The sequence below is a fragment of the Cyprinus carpio genome, chromosome A16, assembly GCF_018340385.1.
Source record: "Cyprinus carpio isolate SPL01 chromosome A16, ASM1834038v1, whole genome shotgun sequence".
In the NCBI taxonomy this organism is placed as follows: domain Eukaryota; kingdom Metazoa; phylum Chordata; class Actinopteri; order Cypriniformes; family Cyprinidae; genus Cyprinus; species Cyprinus carpio.
The window spans coordinates 15,981,703-16,002,181 of NC_056587.1; the positions used below are offsets into that span (position 1 = coordinate 15,981,703).

Below are 20,479 nucleotides of genomic sequence, written 5' to 3' on the forward strand. Positions count from 1 at the left end.
ACCGTTCACCCCAGGCGTACTTAAAGTCTGGAAGGGAAAATTCAGAAGTATAGTTAAAGACGTCTTTGTTCAAGCCTTCATATGTTTGAAAACTTTATATTGAAACATTTTTGTTGTATTTTAATACTTTTATTTGGACGAACTTTTCACAGATTTTGAAAAGCATTAAGTGGAATGACATTGTGTTGGTTTTAAGGTCAAAAGGTTGACAATGACTTTCTTTGAAACATTGAAAAATCACATTGAAATGTCACGCTTGCTTTAGCTATGAGTTTTCACAGTCTTTTTCACAAACCAATCATTAGAATTTTTTGAGTAAAGTTTGAGTAGTTTTTGCAGTCACACCCACAATACATTCCCAGAGTTCATGAGAAACTAATTTTGTCCAAATAATTCAACATCAATAATGTGTTTCTTGTTTGGGAGCATATAATGTACATGTGCTGTGATAACCTTGTAGAAAAGCAAGGAGCTCATTTATTTAATACTCTTATTTTGTTTATTTGTTTTATAATTAAAAATGGTAAAATTTATTTTCCGTTTCAACAATTTGCACATCAAGCCTATAGCTGGCACTCAGGCTTGGGGAGGCATCCATGAAAATTCTTGTGAAATTATTATACAAGGCTTATAAGGAATTTACCAGCTATTACTAAGTGGTTTGGTTTAACCGTGAAAACTGGATTGTAAATGCTTCGGCACTTAAGGTAGAACTATTTTTCCTCACTGTCCCTATTTATAAAGTACACATGTTCCACTTTCTCTCTCTCAGGAATCAAAGTGTAATTTTTTTATATGAAAGTGGCATGAACATAAGTTGGTAGCTCATAAGGTCTTTCTAAATTGGAGACTTTTTTGGTGTTTTAAATTCTTATTATATTTCTAAATATGATGAGTGCAGCAAAGTATTTTATTAGGTATTTTAGAGCGAATGCAACCAATATGCTGAAATCAGCAAACAAAATCAACTGTTTTTATTATTATTATTATTATTATTTATTTATTTATTTATTTACTTTGCTTGTAAACTTGATAAGGCAATGAGTTCCAGAAAAAGTACAATGCTGGCAAAGACTGTTGGAAAGGAAGAAGCAAAAGGTTAAACACAGCAATAGAATACTAATTGACATTAAGACTACTTTTGAAAAATTAATTCTGAAGCCAAATTGCTCTGGTTTCTCCTGTTTCAACCAGCCAATCATTTTAATGAAGGAGGCCCTGGAGCACAGCTTTGGAAAATCCACGTTTACCCGCTCCACCAAACAAGAGTGAGGCTAGAAGAGTCAGAGACAGCGAGCGTGATGAAAATTCACTTTTTAGTTCTGTTGCACATCCATTTAAACTTGAATCAAGCTAAATAATACAAAACCTATTATAGTATGAGTGCATATTGCTTTGAAGCAACCTATTTGTGACATATGAGGAAATGGAGAAATAATAGTTCCTGAAGATTGACACGTTAGCTAATACTCCAGAACATATGAATCCGTTGCTTATTAATATTTGTGGTTACAGACCATGACAAAAAACCACCAGTGACTAACACAAGCCACCAAAACACATTTGAAGAGCAGGCTACAGATTTCAAGTCAAGGTGACGCTGGCGACCCATAATTTACGCAGTACAAACGCAAGCGGACATGCATAAAAAGTTCTCTTGGCATTGGTACCTCCTTAACAGGTCATTTCAATACAAACAGAGCCATTTATAAAGAGGAACTGTGTTTTACAGTGAATCATACCAAATTGTGGCTTTGTTAATGCACGGGAAACTGTGAGCGCTAAGGTGATTAAATCGCTGATGTTCCTTTGAGGGAAACGTACCCATTGCTCCGGAAAAATAGAGACCTTTCTGCATTTGCAATTGGATGAAGTTAGTAAACCCAAATGGTCCCACTGGATCTTTAAAGTCAGTTTCTTAAAAGGAGGCCTAAATCTAGCCTAATTTTTTATAACCTTATTTGACTGACGAAGTGTTGAATGAGCTCATGGTTGAAAGTCTACATTTCCCTGCAAAATGCTGCAAATCAATCTGATGTAAAAGATGAACTCAATTAATAAATTTCCTAAAGTATCTCCCTTGATGTTTTTGGACATGCAGTGTTTATGTAGATGGAAATGGGTGGTTTAAATGTCTGTGGTAGACAGTAAAATGTTTGCAGGAATAGTTCTGATTGCCCCAGATGTTGCTGCTTCTTTTTTTTTTTACAACTCTTCTGTCTGGAAACTTCACTATGCAGATGCTTCACAGCACGTCGGAGTGAATACTGCACGCCCACGCTCCATCTCCACCCATCCCAACTGAGAAAAGTGGTGGGTATAACCACAAAAATAATAACTTGCACAATTAAGTATTCCACTCCAAATGCACATGCACAAATGCACATCTATCTTCCTTTCACGATCATAAACCTCAAAATAAGAAACAGCACCTTACATAAGACTAGTAAGTAAAAACCACTTGTATGAAAGCTCTGGTACTATGTTCAATCCTGTTATATTATTAGTGCTATATCACTAAACAAACAAACAACATGTTATGTCACTTCACAATAAATAAATAAGTTAACTGAACACAGCATAAGTGAAATATTTCTGAAATGTATATGGGGCCCTGTAGGCATTTCCACTTTCGGGCCAAAAGCAGGTGTGTTAGTGCATGCCAGGGCTTAACTGCAGGGAACTATTGTTAAATATAGTGTCGAGGAGACCCCCTGTTGTTTCTTATCTGACTCCATTAGGGGTGGAAGATTGGAGGGTGGTCCCTAGAGCAGCCACATTTGGACAGTTTCTCTGCACCTTTGTGTGGGCTGCTGCTGCCAGGTGCTCTACAGTCTACCCAACCTGGGAGATATGAAGGCAGCCTTAATGAGAATCCATGGCCCACACTGTGAATCAGAGGGAAAATATGCCAGGGACATAGTGCAGTTTGATTGGATGCTTGTAAAAAAATAAAAATAATCCACTGTAAACGTGCCATTTTAGTCTCTCTTAATTGTCTGATGGTGACTAAGGAACATCCCATTGCACTATATTTAAATACACTCCAAACTGACACTCTCACTAGATCCAGACTGTATATGTGTTATGTGTTATAAGTTATATGTGCAAGAATAATTCTGACTGTGAATATGTATCTTTAATTACACGTTGTCATAAAATAATCAGCGAATAAATAGAGTAATATACCGATAATCTGAAGTATACAACAGAAACGGTTCCTAGTTCATTTCAAAACAGACATTAAATGAATTCGAGACATGAATCTTTTTGGCTAAGAACTGGTTCATACGAGTCATTTATTTGTGATTCGCGGCTCGCACTGTGTTTATTGTTTTATTACACCATCTCATATATCATATAAACAGTAGGCCTACACAAAGTTTGCGACTAGATTGTAAGAAAGAGTCCAGCTGCGGCCTGAGAAGTCAGTGGGAAAGTGAAGTGATTTCATAAGAGAAGCAAGATATTGATTAAAAACATGGAGCTGCATGTTGAATAGCCTAACTATCGTCAATCTTTTTAGTCATGTTTGAATTCTTCCTTGAATTGTACTAAATTAGCATGTTAGGCAATACTGACAGCCTTGTTTTCAACTGTTATTTAAAAAAAAAACTTGACTCACTGCATACAGTTAATGACGTCTAATGAAAACGAAAAAAAAAAAAAGATCTAATGAAATAGGACCATATACATAGCAACACATAGCCAAACTTTTCGTGAAAAACCATTCCCCACTAATAGCTGCCTTATCATGTAGAAGACACTGCCAGACAAGTCATCCAGCTGCCTTTCATTGCAATATCAAATTAATCCAAATCAATTGCCTTTAAAGATGAATGCCTCCATGCATGATACTGTACCTCAAAGTCAAACCTTTGCTCAGGGCCTCAGTACCAGCGATATGAATTCAAATTATCCCCCCCCTCCTCCGCTTTTTAGATATGCATCACCTCACTCGTTGGACGTGTTTAGTGATAAATTACCATCCCAGACCCCTTATCCTGTGCCTGATGCTGACTTCAGCACTATCGTATATGATGCCATTGACTTGGGTGAGCAAACAATGCAAACTCACACAGAACCTCCCATTGCACCAAGCGCAGAGAGACAACATTTGCACCGCACATGTAAGCCAGAACACAATTGCTTGCGCTGAGAATTCAAGTCAAGACTACATTTTAAACGCTTTAGTGATTTAATGTAAAAGCAGAATGTCCAGTTTTTTTCTGGATGTTCAAATGCATTTTAATGTTGGTGTGAAATTATAAAATTAAATTGCATTTCTTCAAATGTGCAAAAATGCACAAAATGTCCAATAATGGGGGGATGGGGGGGGGGTATTGTGTTGTTGTGAATGCTATTTTCATCACATTTACCAATGTTATGTGATATATTTTAGAGTGAAATTTTTCAAAAAACAGATTACTAAAACAATGGCTACTGGTTAACATTATATTTGTAAACAGGGTCAATTTTGACTATATATATATATATATATATATATATATATATATGTATATATATATTATTCATAAAGGATGCATTACTCTAAACTGACCAAAGGTGACTGTAAAGAAACATCTTTCTACTCAGCAATCCTGAAAAAAGGTTACAGTTTTCCACAAAAAAAACAACAATTTATATATTGTATATATATATATATATATATATACATACATATATATATACATATATATTAGGTAGTATAGCTGTTATTATCAACAATGATAAGAATTTAAAAAAAATGTTTCTTGACCAAATCAGCATTTTTGAATGATTTCTGAAGTAAGTGAAGCTTTATTTATATAGCACCTTTAAAAAACAGTGTTCACAAAGTGATTTACAGAAGAGAAAAGGATCATGTGACACTCAAGACTGGAGTAATGGGTGCAAAAAATTCAGCCTTGCCATCACAGGAATAAATTGCATTTTAAAATATATAAAGACAGCAGTTATTTACATTTTTATAATGCTTCACAATGTTACTGAAATAAACGGAGCCTTGGTGAGCAAAAGAGGTTTCTTTCAAAAACATTTTAAAAAAAGTCTTACTGAATCCAAACCAATAACCCTAAACCCAAACCCAAAATACTCTTCATTTATTTATATATAAAACTTTCAATGAGCAAAAACTGATAGCTAGTAATCTATATTAAACAAATTCATCAAAACTCTGTGCTGTGCGGAAAACCTGTGATAAAATGATATGGGTTAGGTTTTAACACTATAACACTGAGAAAAAGAAAATTAATTTAGTTACAAACATAAATGGTCCTGCCTGGGTAAATAACAAGGATGAGGCAAATATGAAGTAGCTACAAATGAAAATGAAATGGCGCTAACTTTGCGTTTTTATTTAATGCACCAAAACCTCAAATAATTGCTGACCCCCTGAGGACATCTTCAGTTGCAACAATAGCAGAGAAGGGCCAGACCACTGCTACTTTGGATACTGCAACTTTGGGAAGACCTATTTCTGTGGAGAATCAAGCATGTGGTCTTGTGAAATCATTGAGCTTCGGCTGTTCTTCACCGCCAGAGTAAAGTTGAGGAAATTACAGACGTGCTATAAAAACAAGCTGTATTTCCAGTGGTTTCTCGTAATTGTGCTTATTGTTTACAGAACTGGTGACAACAGTCATTTTTTTGTATTGCCGCTGCTGCAGTAGGTGTCCTGTATGGATTCTGTTGTGGCTGTGCTTTGCTAAGCCTAGCAGACACATGGGAAAACTCTAAAACATCTTTATAGATCTTACGAACCGAGTCCAAGGAGTGACAGTGGCATGGGTGAGCTGTGGGTCATGCTCTATTGCCACCACACATTGAGGGCAACTGAGGCGTGAACCATTCGGTCGCAGGAAGTGTTTTGCTAAACAGAATGAGTTCCAAATAACGTGCAGTGTCGTGAGCTTAAAAAGTATTTCACAACAGGAAAAAGGTTTCCAGGCTGTAAGCTTAAATGAGGTGCTCTTTGGTTGTGGTTTTACAGCTTTAGAGCACATGTTGGAGTGTATGGGAGACAATGCGATTTTGTGTTTTCCAATCACATCTCATGTAAATGTGACGCTCAGTTTTGGGGACCAAGATTACCAGCACATTCATGATAACATAGATAACAATAAGAAAGAATGACATCCATAAAATCAATCCAGCAGCATGTAATCCTGTGCATGTGTTGACAGACATGAGCATATACTATTAGAACAGGTTTTATGTCACAGGATCAGTCGAGAATTGACTGTTTTTCTTGGCACTGAACAAGAGGTGTGTGATCCTCTTGTAAGTGTCTTTGTATGTACTGTATGTGTGTGCTGGAGCCAATAAAGAAAGTGAGATAAATAAAGAAAATGTGTTTCTTAATAATTGCAATTTGCCACAACGACCAGGTCTAGAGGTCAAAGGTACCATGGAATAAGCTTCATTACAACAAAGCAGGCACACAGTTGAAGTCATGTGTAGGCTAAGATTGAAAGTGATCCTGTCAGACTGGGGTCGAGATTTGCTTTCAAAGTAAATACTGTTGTAAATGGCATCTGCATTCATTTTCTGTAATTGGAAGATATTGCTGGAAAAAAACAAAAAAGACTGGAAAAGCACAGCGGTTGTTTAAAGCCACAGAACACCTCACCCATTGCTCCAAACTGTGTCTTTAGAACTGCTTTTGTCATAGATCAGTAGCCTTGACTACTTTTGTCAGAAATCAAAATAAAATGTCTGAACAGTGAACGTATTTCAGTGAATGCTTTCTTTCTGTGGGAGCAGGCGTATGAGGGGAAACACAGGTCTACCTCGTGTCACATGTAGTGCTCCAAAGGCACGGAAAACTACGCACACAGTAGTTAAGCAGCACAATTTCGGTTTTCAGATGGCTGCTGTTGATGTCTCCTTATGGTGACTCTTCTGGCAAAAGCGGCACTCCAAAGTAAACACAAAGCATGTGTTACCTTTTTCCTCACTTCCCATAGACCCAATTGTAAATGAATCTTATGCCTGTAAAGAGCTGTGAACATGAGGTGTCTTTTAAATGAACTGGTCTGACACACAGGTCAGCAGTGGGCCCTTAAAGTTGGAATAAAATGGAAATTCACCCAATTTATTTTCTAAACATATGTTATTCATCTTATTGTGAGCAATTACGTTTCTGTCTTTTTTTTTACCTTCATAAAATGTCACAACTGGATTTTCTTGTGACTTCTTCAATCATTCTCCAATCTCACTTCCTACAATCAACTGCAAGTCTCAAGATCAACCAACAATGGATTGAATCCTACATTTTTTATTTATGATAATGTTTCACTTGATTGTATGCTATAATTTCATAGAAAGATTTGTTTCTATGCATTATGTGACACTGGCCTGTCAGACAGAGATGTTTTTGCTCATTCAAAAACAATGAGAGGTTATGGAAGTCAAACCTGATAACCTGGCAGATGTATACTAAATATGACCAGTTAATATTCAGGGACTCGGACTGGTGAATCATTTTTGTAAATCTGTTAAATGAATTGTCTGAAATAATTGAATACTAAAAGTATTAATTTACTTACCTCTTTTGAACAGTACTGTAAGTTTAGTAACATTGCTTTTTACTTTATCCTTTAGGAAATAAACCTTTGTTAAACTGTACAATGTACAAGCAGCCACAAATAGGAATGACATCAAGTTTAGGTTGTGCTACTATAAACAAGCATGTGCTGAGTCCACTTGGTGAGTGCACTGTGTGGTAGACACAGCAGAGTAAATCACACGCTGAGCCAGATCCACAGAGACCAACTGAGCACACACACACACACACACACACACAGAGAGAGAGAGAGAGAGAGAGAGAAAATAGACAGCATATAAAACCACAGTAACCTTTTGAAATGCTACAAAGACTTTCTATGGTAATAAAACAGACTAAACCTTATGAATTTGATACACTTGACCCCAAAGATAAAGTCTATCTTTTATAAATCCATGTTATTTGATAAAATTGGAGAAAAATACATTATTGAATTTGTATAATTATTTATTTATAATTATTATTTTACTTTCCTAATTATTATTATTTAAATACTTTTAAATTATTTCATTGCCGCTGATCTTTGACTTACATTAGTGATTCCCCCAATATTTGGAGATTTATGTATTGATTGATTGATTTTTAAAAAATATATTTTAATGTTAAAACAGTCCATCGTCTTAAAATGTTTGAAAACTCATGAGGTACATGTCTAATAAATAACTTAAAAGCAGATTTTTAAAAAATAAAATTTCAATTATTTTGGTATTGTTTGAAAAAAAATTGCTTGGATTTTGCGTTTGCCCTTTGCTGACTCTTCTCACAGCGTTAGCTGAGACGTCACTGTCATCCACCAATCAGCTCAAAGGGGCGGGACTAGGAAAACATGTCGTCTATATCGGAGCTCTACGATGTCACCTGGGAAGGTAAATGGCTTTGTTTTTGTTAACAGCGGTTATTAAGATATTCAGTATCCATATGTAGTAATCATATCGTTACTCGAGTTATTAATCTTGTACCGGTTTACGAACTAAGTGCCTTATTATTTGTGCGTTTTCATTAAAGATAACATGCTATCTAGGTAGCCAGTTAGCTTACGAAGGCACAGCTTAGTAGCAAAACTTGTATTCTAGAAAATATAATTTTATGTTCATATAAGATGTTGCGCTGAAGAGGTTAAGTGTGTATTTAGCTATTATTTTGTGCTTAATTTAAATTATAAAGTTGAAACGTAGGCGGATTATTAATGCAAATCTTTTTATGTCTGTTTATGTGTGGATTTGGGGATTTGCAAAGATCAGATGTGATATTGATGCACTTGAATATCGTGTTGTTCAGCTACAATCAGAGAGTAAAGTGATGATTCAGTTCACTTGAGATGATCATCATTTGTTTTTATGATGACATTCTTTTGTTTCCATAAAGCTGATATCTTAATTCAGTGAATCAGTGCAATGATCTACGAGTTCGGATTAAACGATACTGATTAACGTTAATTCAGATTCAGTGATTAATTTAGATTAATTCATCACTGATATGTTACATGATGTATGACTTTTTAGTCACAACTTGATTTCTCAAATCATCTTGGAGTGCTATCATTAAAGCAAAACAAGGATGTCAAATACTAAAACTTTATGAGATTACTTTTTGCTTAATTTAATTTGTAACGAGGGGAAAATTAATAACTGTGCATAAAAGCTTGATTAGTGGTCTCAGATCTTTGTACCATTCTTTATGTGCTTATGTTTTAAATATTTTTGTAAAAAAATAATATTTTTTGGTATTTTATGTGTTTTACAGCATTTTTAGAAAATACTGTCGTTATCAGGGTGTTGTATTTTAATTATATAACCTAGACTGTCCTAAAAAGTTTTGTTTTGATTAATTTAAGCAAAGAAGTATATAGTCAGGAAGCATGTCAGTCTAATGGTGCACTAAAAACATTAAAAACCAAGTAGGAAGATGAATATAGAAAATATGTTATATTCAAAAGAAATAACTGATGATGAAAATAAGTTGGTGATAAAGTTTCAGGACTAATGTGTCTTTTTATTGCATTTCAGAGATGCGTGACAAACTCCGTAAGTGGAGAGAAGAGAATTTCAGGAACAGTGAGCAGATTGTGGATGTTGGTGAAGAGCTGATTAATGAGCACGCGTCTAAACTGGGAGATGACAGTGAGTACATTTACAGTAAACAAAAGCAAAGTTCTAAGTTATAAAACACAAATAACCTTTAGCCTCTATAACATTAGAGTTAGTTATAAGCTTAATGGGTTTTATAAATAGATCTGGTTTAGAGTGATGTCTGCCTGGCAACAATCAGGCACATTTCTTATGCACACTAATCGCATCCTCTCAACAGAAGACGTGACAGATATTTAACAAATAAATAGTTTGAATAACTATGATATTTTATTGCATGGAACCATCATAGAACATTGAGGTTATATTCCATTAGACAAATAATAGGAACATTTCCCACAGCAAGCGATCTGAAGTGTGACAGTAATTGTCTTAAAATTTATTAAGGCGGCGAGTTTGTTACAAAAGCACTGCTTTGATGGTTGCAGTGGTAGTGATTTAAAGAGGAATAAATTTAAAGTGCAACTTCTCGGAAAGGCTTTGCTATTAAAATGTGAGAGAAAACACTCTCTGAGAAGTTGTCTTTAAATTCACTTTTTAAACTACTGCCACTAAAAACTTACATTTTTATGAAAAATATAAATAAACCTCACTAAGTGACTAGTTAACGTTTTGTGGTCTGGGCAATAAAATTTCAGTGGTGCAAGCCATTAACCTTTATTTTCCTTTAGGCAGTACATTTCAAAATAAGAAGTTTATGGCAAATATTAACATTAAATGTCATTCATTTTTGGATCCACTAATTTGTTTCAAAAGCAAATATTTTTTATTTATTTTTTTGGATCCCAAAACCAGGGAGAGAGAGAGAAAAAAACATCTATAAATGCATGTATGCTAGACACTCTTTACTTTTCTCTCTAACAAAAGTATTGTCTGTCAAGTGTCTGACTGCTTGAATATAACTATTGCAGGAGGTGGAGAAGAGCACCACTTCTTATTTCTTTCCTTAGTGATTTTCTTGATTTGACCTTTAATATTTGATAGCAAAAAGACTTTTCAGCTTTTCTCTTGACATTGAAATGAGGTTATAGTGGAAACAGCAGAAACGTTTCAGATGGCTTAATATTTATTTGCTTTGGTCAGTTATGGGTTTCTAAGCCAGACAAGCAGATGAAGTCCTGCAATCGTGTTGTCAAACATAGCTACTAAAGCCAAAACTCTCTTCCGCTAAAATCATTATCTCAGAGGTGATCCAATCCTTCATACTGGCTCTAAAACTCACTCCTATAGTTGACAATTTTGGTTTACCAATTGGAGAAATTGGGCTCTTTTGCTACACAAATTGAATTTAGGCTTTTTTTCGTTATTCATATTGTTATTTTAAAACCACATGTAATCTCAAATAACTATTATTAAATGTGTTTTGCAATACATGTGCTCATACAATCAAACAAAAAAAATTATGATGGTTTTCATGGCTATAGGAAGCTTTTCAGATTTCAGAAGATCAGTGAAAGTCTTAGCTATTGTTCTTCTACTTCTCAAACAAATTGCACCTTGACAGAGGCGAAGAGCACTTGCCATGTGATGAGTTGCATTTAACTGATGCATGATTTAGTCTTTGTACAGAAACGTTTGTTTTTGTTGTGATTATGATTCATACTATCCTTAAAGAGTAGGGTAAATACTTTACACAGCTTGTTTTCATTGAAACCAGCTCTTAAATTGGCTGTGAAACAAGATGGTAATTATCAAAGCAAGACTTGGAATCATAAAAACAGAAAAAAAAAAACTCCAGGCGTTTGTTTGTTTTGGCATATCAGTTTTTTTTTTTCTTGTTCAGTGGGATTTTATAGTTCTTTCTCAATTAGCACGTTTGAAATCATTCAGCCAATAGACTCGGGCAGGCTTGTCAAAACACACTTGTCTGTCTGTCATGGAGCATTAATTTCATTAATTGGATCTATTAGCCAAGCCGCCTAATCAGTTTTCTTTATTGTAAATAGAGCAGCTAAAGCCACTAGCTTTGTTACGCTTGCCAGTTGAACATTAAATGTTGCCGTCTTGGAAATTACTTAAACATTTAATTGTAGGAATCTTAAATTCCTGTAATCTGAAAAAAAAAACACACACTTTTTGCCGACAAGACGAATATATCCGCAAAATCACAACACAAAACACACCACAACAAAAACAGAGTGAAAAACTCTCACACCCTTTGGTGTTTTGACTGAACAAATAAAAAAATAAAACTGATGAATACGTTAAGGTTTTCTTGTCAAAATTCAGCGTCTCAGTTGTTTTTGGCGACGTGGCGTGAATTTCCTGACCGTTTCCATGAAACCTGCCAGCTCGCCCACACCCGGAGATTACGAAGACAAACTATGTTGCTGATGGATGGTAAAGATTGTCTTTTTTAATGATACAGAGAAGAAACGTCACAGTTTGCTCGAATTCACATGGGCTTGATGTTCATTTGTCATCTTTGCTACCATGGTGAAAAATGGACTTCCTAATATGGTGTCATTTTCTGTTTGTCTCCTGTGTTCAGTTTGGATAATTTATGAGCAGGTGATGATTGCAGCGCTGGACTGCAGTCGTGATGATCTTGCATGGGTGAGTTTTCTTTGAGTAACTTTTGCACTCTCTCATATATATATAGACCTTCAGGTTAGATCCCATATTGAACGTAGATGAAAACAAGGCTGTGAGGGATAGATTTACAGACTTTACAATGGCATGCACTGCATAAAGGTCCTAGATCATGTGATTTTCAATGGAGCTTTTGTCTACTGAAAGTTTTTTTCAAAAAGATGCTTCGTCAGTTGAACAATCAGTTTGTTGTTAAACATCAGTACAATCCATTGAACGTACTGTAATGTAATGTTTTCATTCCTAAAATGAAAATAAATCAGAAATATTACCATGACTAAGGTCTCTTCAGCTTGTCAAGCTTTAAATTATTTTCACCCATTGAAAATGCAATGTATTACATGTTTCTTTTGAAAAAACAAATGGTTTGAGATTCAAATCTGGCATGTTCCGGATCCTCCTTGTTGACTTGAGACACTTACAGTAGTCAGTTTTTGAGGTTCTTACCAGTGGCTAGGAAAACAGCGGGAAAAACCGTTTGTGAGCGTGATGGGTCAGCCGGGCTAAGCCACAGAGCAGACTTTCCATCCTAACCAGGAAAACATTGGATTTGACAGTAACCATTCCTCACCAAGTCATGAGTGTGTGAAAAAAAAAAAAAAAAAAATCAGGGGCCTGTTCATCTCAGTGGGAAAGAACTGGTAAAAGTAGCATCCTGCTTCTCCTTTTTATAGTAGCCAGTGTGGAATTGTGGGTTCCTGCTGTGCAGTGCTCTGAATTCTCACCCACGTCACTTGCAATTTTTCACATCTTCCCTCACTGCTGTATGGCCGACCTGTTTATCATTGGACCCACGGACAGGAAAGTTAAGGTTTCATTTTATGGTCAGCAGAAACCTTTGCTGTAATTTTGTCTTGTCAAACTAGTCACATCACACTTTTTAGAGTAGATCTATAAAGTTTTAAATGCTGTGGGTAAAAAAAAATGCACGAAGCCATCATTTCAATTTCATCACCCCTGAGGGTTGTAGTATCATTTTCAAGTGCTCTATAATTCAGCAGGCTTTGCATAATCACTCAAACTGTGGTTCAAAAAATATATTAATTCTTTCTTTGTGAAAAATAATCATGACTGATGTTTAATTTGTCAGCATTTTTTGATGTTAACCCTGTAATGCCTGACATATGAAAATTTAAAACATTTGAATTATCTATTGACCCTTTAGAGTGGAGTGAAGTGAAGTGACGTGACGTGACATACAGCCAAGTATGGTGACCCATACTCAGAATTTGTGCTCTGCATTTAACCCATCCAAAGTGCACACACAACAGTGAACACACACACACACCGTGAACACACACCCGGAGCAGTGGGCAGACATTTATGCTGCGGCACCCGGGGAGCAGTTGGGGGTTCAGTGCCTTGCTCAAGGGCACCTCAGTCGTGGTATTGTCGGCCCGAGACTCGAACCCACAACCTTAAGGTTAGGAGTCAAACTCTCTAACCACTAGGCCACGACTTCCCCAAAATATTCAATTTTGTATTTATTTTTTTTATGTATCATGTTTGATATATCAGTTTTAATGAATTGTTCACAGCACTTGAAACCTGAATCTTTGAAGTATTTCTGTTGATTTTTTTGTTTATAAAAGAACCATTTAATTTATCTTTCTTCTAGTCAAAAAATGTAGAATGAAACCAGGTTCTATATAAATAATAAACATTACCATTAAAAAACAAACAAACAAACAAACAAAAATTAAACTAAACGCTGTTCTTTTGAACTTTCTATTTATCAATTAAAATAAACCAAAATATTAAGCAGCACAACTGTGTTCAACATTGATATTAATAAGAAATATTCATTTAGCATCAAATCAGCATATAAAAATTATTTTATAATAATGTTGAAAATTCAACTTTGCCTTCACAGGATTAAATTACTTTTTAAAATACCTTAAAAATAGTTGATTGTAATAATATTTCACAATACTACTGTTTACTCTACTTCAAATAAATTCTGCCTTGTGAGCATAAGTGACTTATTTCAAAAACATTTAAAAAATCTTACAGACCCCAAGCTTTTGAACTGGTGTAAATGTATAATATATTAGAAATAAAATATTTTAATATTTTGTCTTAATATTCAAAAAAAAAGAAGAGAAAAAGGAAGCCTTTTTTTTTGGTTGATTCTCACATTAACTTAACCAGTAGTGGAAATTTACAGTAACAGACCAATGGCACATGTCTGGAAAATGTTTGGAGACTATCTGGAAAAGTTGCATGTTTGCATGATCAACCCCAACAATGTTGTTGTTGTGTTTTGCGTAGAGTTGCCTACAGGAGCTGAAGAGGCAGTTCCCAGACAGTCACCGAGTGAAGAGATTAGCAGGGATGCGGCTGGAGGCTCTGGAGAGGTAAGACACCGCAGCAACATCTTAACACCATGGCCTTGGATTAGGTACAAGGGAGGGTTCTGGGACGTAAGTGGCAGGATGCGTGGGAAGGGAGGCTGTTTATTTTGCAAGCCACCGTTCCTTCTGCTAAGTGGAAAAGCGAGAGAGAACGGTTTAGCCTTTGGTAATCCTGTGGCTCTTTTGCCTGAACGAGGAATTCAGAAGATGGAAGTGGTCTTTCCCGCTATTATTCTGGGGGTCCCTCTGTGCCCCCCTCCCCCTGCCCTTCTGTAAAACAAGGCCAGCCTATAAACATAGTACCTACGTTTCCTCTCTGAGAAAAATTCACCCTGTCTCTATGTTTGAGCAAACAATTAAGAAGGCCATAAATTGATGTTAATGTATAGAATTTCAGCAGGATTTCAGATCTGTTTCAGTCTGCTCACCATATCTTCAACATGTTTATCAGTTATGCCAGAGCTTGTTCCGTAATTGTGAATGATTGCGCCTGCACAGTCAGATTAAATAAACTGCAAATTTGGATCTAATTGCCATCTGACGTTTGACTTAAATGAAACTCTCCCCCTCCACTCCCACATGGTTGAATACTACATAAATAGAGTAAGTCAAAGCGGCTGGTGCCATGTGAGATGTGCCAGAGAGTGATTGAGCTCTAATGTGGATGTGAGAAGAGGAGTGGCATTGGAGCTCAATGATAATAAGAACCAGAGCTGCTTCTGTTGTGGGCTGAAACAGGTTTTGATCATAAGACCGGCTGCTTTGGCTGCACCAGCGTTAACTTTGCAGGTTGTCCCTCGTAAAAAAAAACAAGCTCTATTTCATCTTTCATTCGACATGACAAGCTTATAGCATTGTCCTCCTATTCTTCAGAAAACACTGTATGAGATCAGTATTGTAATTCATAATGTCTTTTCAAACACTCTGTGCTCTCCAACCCTCAGTTCAGGTTGAAGGGCCCGTCCAGTGTATTTTTTTTTTTTTTTTGCATCTGTAACTCATATACGTCTCTTCTCGGAATGCCTTTTAAGCAAAATGCACTTCGAAACGATGCCTGATTTGTGGTGGAAGTGCAGGCTGATTTGTTTAGGGGTAAATCAAAGTGCAGGCAATCACGTTTGTGGATTATGCTCTTTGTGGAGCTAGTAAACCTCACACAACACTGGCTATTTGAGGAGGTACAATAATGACTGTTTATTTGTGCCGCTTGGATACGTAGTCTCGGTCATTATAGAAACAAGCCGCTGTGTATACAAAAGGTTGGTTACTGTGAACTTTATTTGATAGCCCTACTACTTCATTTCACATGACCCGTGTTCCTGTTGATTATCCTTAAACATGATCTCTCTGTTGAAGGTATGAGGATGCCAATAAGCTGTATGACTCAATACTACAAGATGACCCGACTAATACGGTAAGCACAAAAAAAAAGTTGTTTGAAAGTCGTTTAAAAAGTTATTTTTTGTAAGATGTGAGCCGTACAAGTTAAACGCTTTCTCCCTGCAGTGACCTCAGCTGCTAAAATCACACACACGCAAATGCAGTACTACAAGTGTGTGAGGGTAACAAAGATCATTGATTTATGGACTTCAGTTGCATTAAACACAGCCGTGACAAACTCAGCAAAAATAAATGCCTTGTCTTTTGAAGATGGGGATTTATCGCTTTTCCTGAGACTCCATAGAGAGGTCCCAGGGGTGCTGATTTTTCCCCTTTCGTTTTTTCTTTTTACTTTTAACCTTTAGATAACCCAGAAATGAAAATTTGGTTTTCATTTAATCTCCTGTATGTCATTACAACTGCATTAGGTTTTATTTCCTCACAAAACAAATCGTTTTTTAGAGTTAAAGTGAATCGGTTGGTCTGGTTCACAAAACCTTGGTGATTCTTCCACAGAATTGGAAGTTCTCGAGTTCAACCCAATGAGGTGAGGATCAGTGAATAACAAATTCAGTTTTGGTCTGATTTTTAAGTTACACTACCATTCAAAACATATCAATGCTAAAAAAATTATTAAAAAAATACAGTATAAACAGTAATATTGTGAAATATTATTACAGTTTTAATATTATTATATATTTCAAAATGTAATTTATTCCTGGCAAAGCATTTTCAAACCTGAATTTTTAGAAGCCTGCTCTAGTCTTCATTGTCACATGTCACATCATCAGTTTCTTTAAAAAAAAAAAAACGTATCTACTCTACTTTATTTTTGGGTGAACTTTCCCTTTAAATTATGTGGTTCAGTCCTAAATTTATTTATTATTTCTAGATCACTTAGGTATTAAAAGCCCAAATGTACCATTAGCTGTTGATTTTTCTTGTGTTGGCGTAACACATGAAGCCTGTTTTTTGTTCACTTAATATTTATTGAGTTTACAATATCCAAGTATGCTCCATGTTTTTCCAATATCTGTCCACCATCACCTCAAAACATATTTTGTACCTGCCCTTCATTCATACATAAGGGCTGCGCAGCCATGCAAGAAAATAAATATTTTAAAGTGTTTTCATAATCTTATTTGTTTTGGCCCTTCCCTGTAGATGCAAAACACATTTTTTTGCGCTGTCTTTACACATGGACTTGCTTAGATGTTTTAAACATTTTCTCTCGGCTGGCAGAGTATGTGTGATTAAGCGGACACTTTTGTTCTTTGGATATCATGCACGGATTCCACACTTCACCGTCCGTCTGTTTTGAACACATGGAGGCTCTACTGGCAAAGTCAATAAACCCTCATGTGCGCTCCGGCAGGACCCCCTTCCCCCGGTGATCTCTCTCTCTGCCTGTTTTCTCTCTTAAAGGGACAGTTCACCCATAATTAAGAATCTGCCATCATTTGCTCTCCCTCATATTGCGCCAAACCTTAATGATTTTCTTTCTTCCATGAGAAACTTTTAATAATGTCACTCTTTTGCATGCAATTATGATGAATGGGGAGCTTTTAAGTTTAAAAAGTATGTAAAAACAGGATAAAAATATGATAAAAATAATCCATTTCATTTGCACAGTATCTTTTTAATCTTCTGGAGTCATAAGCTTTAAAGTGTTATTCATTGATAATCTTCTCCTTCATTGGACTGTTAACCGTTTTGACTGGATCATTGAATGAAGGAGTTCAAGAAGAATTCAAGAACCAGATCAATCAGTCAAATTATTTATTGAACAGATTTGACTAGAAAAATGATTCTTTCACACATCAGACATTGCTACTTCTCTCATTAACTTAACCTCCCAAAGAGAACAACAACTGATTTATGGACTTGGTTTTTTTTTTTTTTTTTTTTTTTTTTTTTTTTTTTTTTTTTTGTCGTCGTCTTAGGTCTTTAGGTTCACTTTTTGGTGTTTTATTTATTTATTTATTTATTTATTATTTTTTTTAATATATATTTTATCATTTGGGAGCATGACAGCCCCCAGTCCTTATTCTGTTTTGTTATATTGAAATTTGCCCAGGATATATAAAAAAAAAAAAATTCTCTTTTTGTGTTTCACTGAAGAAAGTCAAGCGGGTTTGGAACAAGTGAATAAATAATGACATAATTTTCATTTTGGGGTTTTCGTTTTAAACTATTGCTTTAAGCTATCACTGCCTTCATCTTGTGGGCACAAAAAAAGAAAATCCTCCTGTCCTCCATCCTTTCGTCCCTGCATTTGTTATATCATTACCATTGATATTTATTTAACTATCTGTTACTGTTGGACTGAACTGCTCCTATCCGTCTTTCTCCCTCTGAAAACGAGAGGCCTGCACTGTTTGTTTTTTGTGCATTTCAACCGAGGCACTCTCCATATTCCCATGATCAAGGTTAAATTGCAAGCACATTTAACGGCGTGTAAATGGGAAGTTGAGAAGATCGGTGCAAAATGGATATCATAAAATCAGTGCGGTTACATTATTTTTTTACAATCTAGTAATCATATCGCTTTGCCCCTCTATTAACATCCTAGATATGTAACAAATTTCCCCTCGGGGAAATATGTTTCCCAGTGTCCGAGTGTTATCCAAGCCAAACACGCCTTGGGAAAGAATGTGGCAATACCATGATTTTTGCAAATGTCCCCATCAAAGTCTTGCTTTTTGAACTTTGTCTTCTGTAGTAATAAAAACCATGAGGAGAAATATGATATTCCATTACTAAACACCTGCAGGTAGAAATATATTTACACATACATTTTGTGAAATCTGGGTATACTTAAAAAAAAAAAAAAATTGTTAAACTTGGCTTTTTATTTATGAACGCATCATTTTAACTCAAATTTGAATCGTCATCATCAATATAATGAAAAGGTCCTTTTACACACAGTTCAGCAGAAAAATCACTGGAAAATACTGTCCAACCATGTCTCATTACCTCATCAGAAACCGGCTGCAACCATCATCTCCTAAAAGGAAATGTGCATTTGTGAATGATCACTCAGACAGCTGTCATTTTTTTTGAACCAGGAAGTCTGGGAAATGAAGTGAAATGGGCTGACAGATTCTTAAAGCCTTGCTTGATCGCTCTGTGAAATGTCATGCAGTAGGACTTTACTCTTAGGATTTATTGAGTTGATTCAGTGGCTCTCTAAGTCAAAAGACCAAAACAGGCCATCATTTAAGCTACCAGGGGCACGTTTTCATTGTGAAAAGCAGAAAAATCCCTCGTCTTATCATCACACTGAATGCACATTGACAGGACATGGTACCCACTTCTGGAAATGGTGTAGGCGCGAACCATGTGAACCACCCTGACACAATCAGGTTCAGCCCTGATTATTATTTTTTTTTCTGATTGCCCTGAAAGAGATGCCTGTTTTCTGATACTTCCAAGTGCAAGCCACCTCCAGTCAAATGCTGCCCGTTTTTAGGAAGGGAATGGAAGAAAACCATGGAGTCATTGTGCAGTGGCAACTAGACTGTACTTTCCCACCGTTCAATCCCAGGCGGGGTGACAAGAGGTTGTGGTATGGGAGGGATGACATCATCTAGGTCACCTGTCTGTAAATGCAAGGCTTATCTAAATGCTGTGTTGTTCAGTGGAATGGGATGAGGGCATGATCCAAGAAAATGGCGGAAAATTGGCGACTACTGTGAGGACTTGTGAGGCATCCCAGCATGTGGAGCTGAGATTGGAAACTGAACTGTTGTAATTATAGGCTGTGGAATAGATGTGGTACCCATTAACCAAAATTGTTGAATCAACAAAAATTGCTCAAGGTTTCTTTGCCATGGCGGTGTCCAAAAAATGTTCGAACTCCTAGCCCTTCCATCGCTCATTATGGTCCAATACCTACAGCAACGATTTGGAGAAGTTCTTCCTGACATCTATCAATCTGTCTCTTTTTATCTATCTCTTTATCTATCTTACTGTTGGTCTATCTATCTAGCTATCTATTTGTCTGTCATTTGTTCTATCTATCCGCACTGAACAAAATTATAAACGCAACAATTTTGTTTTTGCCCCCATTTTTCATGTGCTGAACTCAAAGATCTAAGACTTTTTCTATGTACACAAAAGGCCTGTTTCTCTCAAATATTCTTCACAAATCTGTCTAAATCTGTGTTAGTGAGCACTTCTCCTTTGCCGAGATAATCCATCCACCTCACAAGTGTGGCATATCAAGATGCTGATTAGACCGCGTGATTATTGCACAGGTGTGGCTTAGGCAGCCCACAATAAAAGGCCACTCTAAAATGTGCAGTTTTATCACACAGCACAATGCCACAGATGTCACAAATTTTGAGGGAGCATGCAATTGGCATTCTGACTGCAGGAATGTCCACCAGAGCTGTTGCCCGTGAATTGAATGTTAATTTCTCTACCATAAGCCGTCTCCAAAGGTGTTTCAGAGAATTTGGCAGTACATCCAACTGGCCTCACAACCACAGACCACG

At 36.1% G+C, this 20,479-nt stretch overlaps 1 protein-coding gene across 1 annotated transcript in view; it reads left to right on the forward strand.

Moving 5' to 3' along the window:
- Positions 1 to 8,293: 8,293 nt before the first annotated feature.
- LOC109105418 (ER membrane protein complex subunit 2) overlaps positions 8,294 to 20,479 on the forward strand; it is a 29,464-nt gene continuing 17,278 nt past the window's right edge. Inside the window, exons 1-5 of the mRNA XM_042772946.1 lie at positions 8,294 to 8,433; positions 9,574 to 9,687; positions 12,146 to 12,210; positions 14,518 to 14,603; positions 15,957 to 16,014. Coding sequence (XP_042628880.1) covers positions 8,394 to 8,433; positions 9,574 to 9,687; positions 12,146 to 12,210; positions 14,518 to 14,603; positions 15,957 to 16,014 — 363 coding nt within the window. The 5' untranslated portion in view covers positions 8,294 to 8,393. The remainder of the gene's footprint in view (positions 8,434 to 9,573; positions 9,688 to 12,145; positions 12,211 to 14,517; positions 14,604 to 15,956; positions 16,015 to 20,479) is intronic.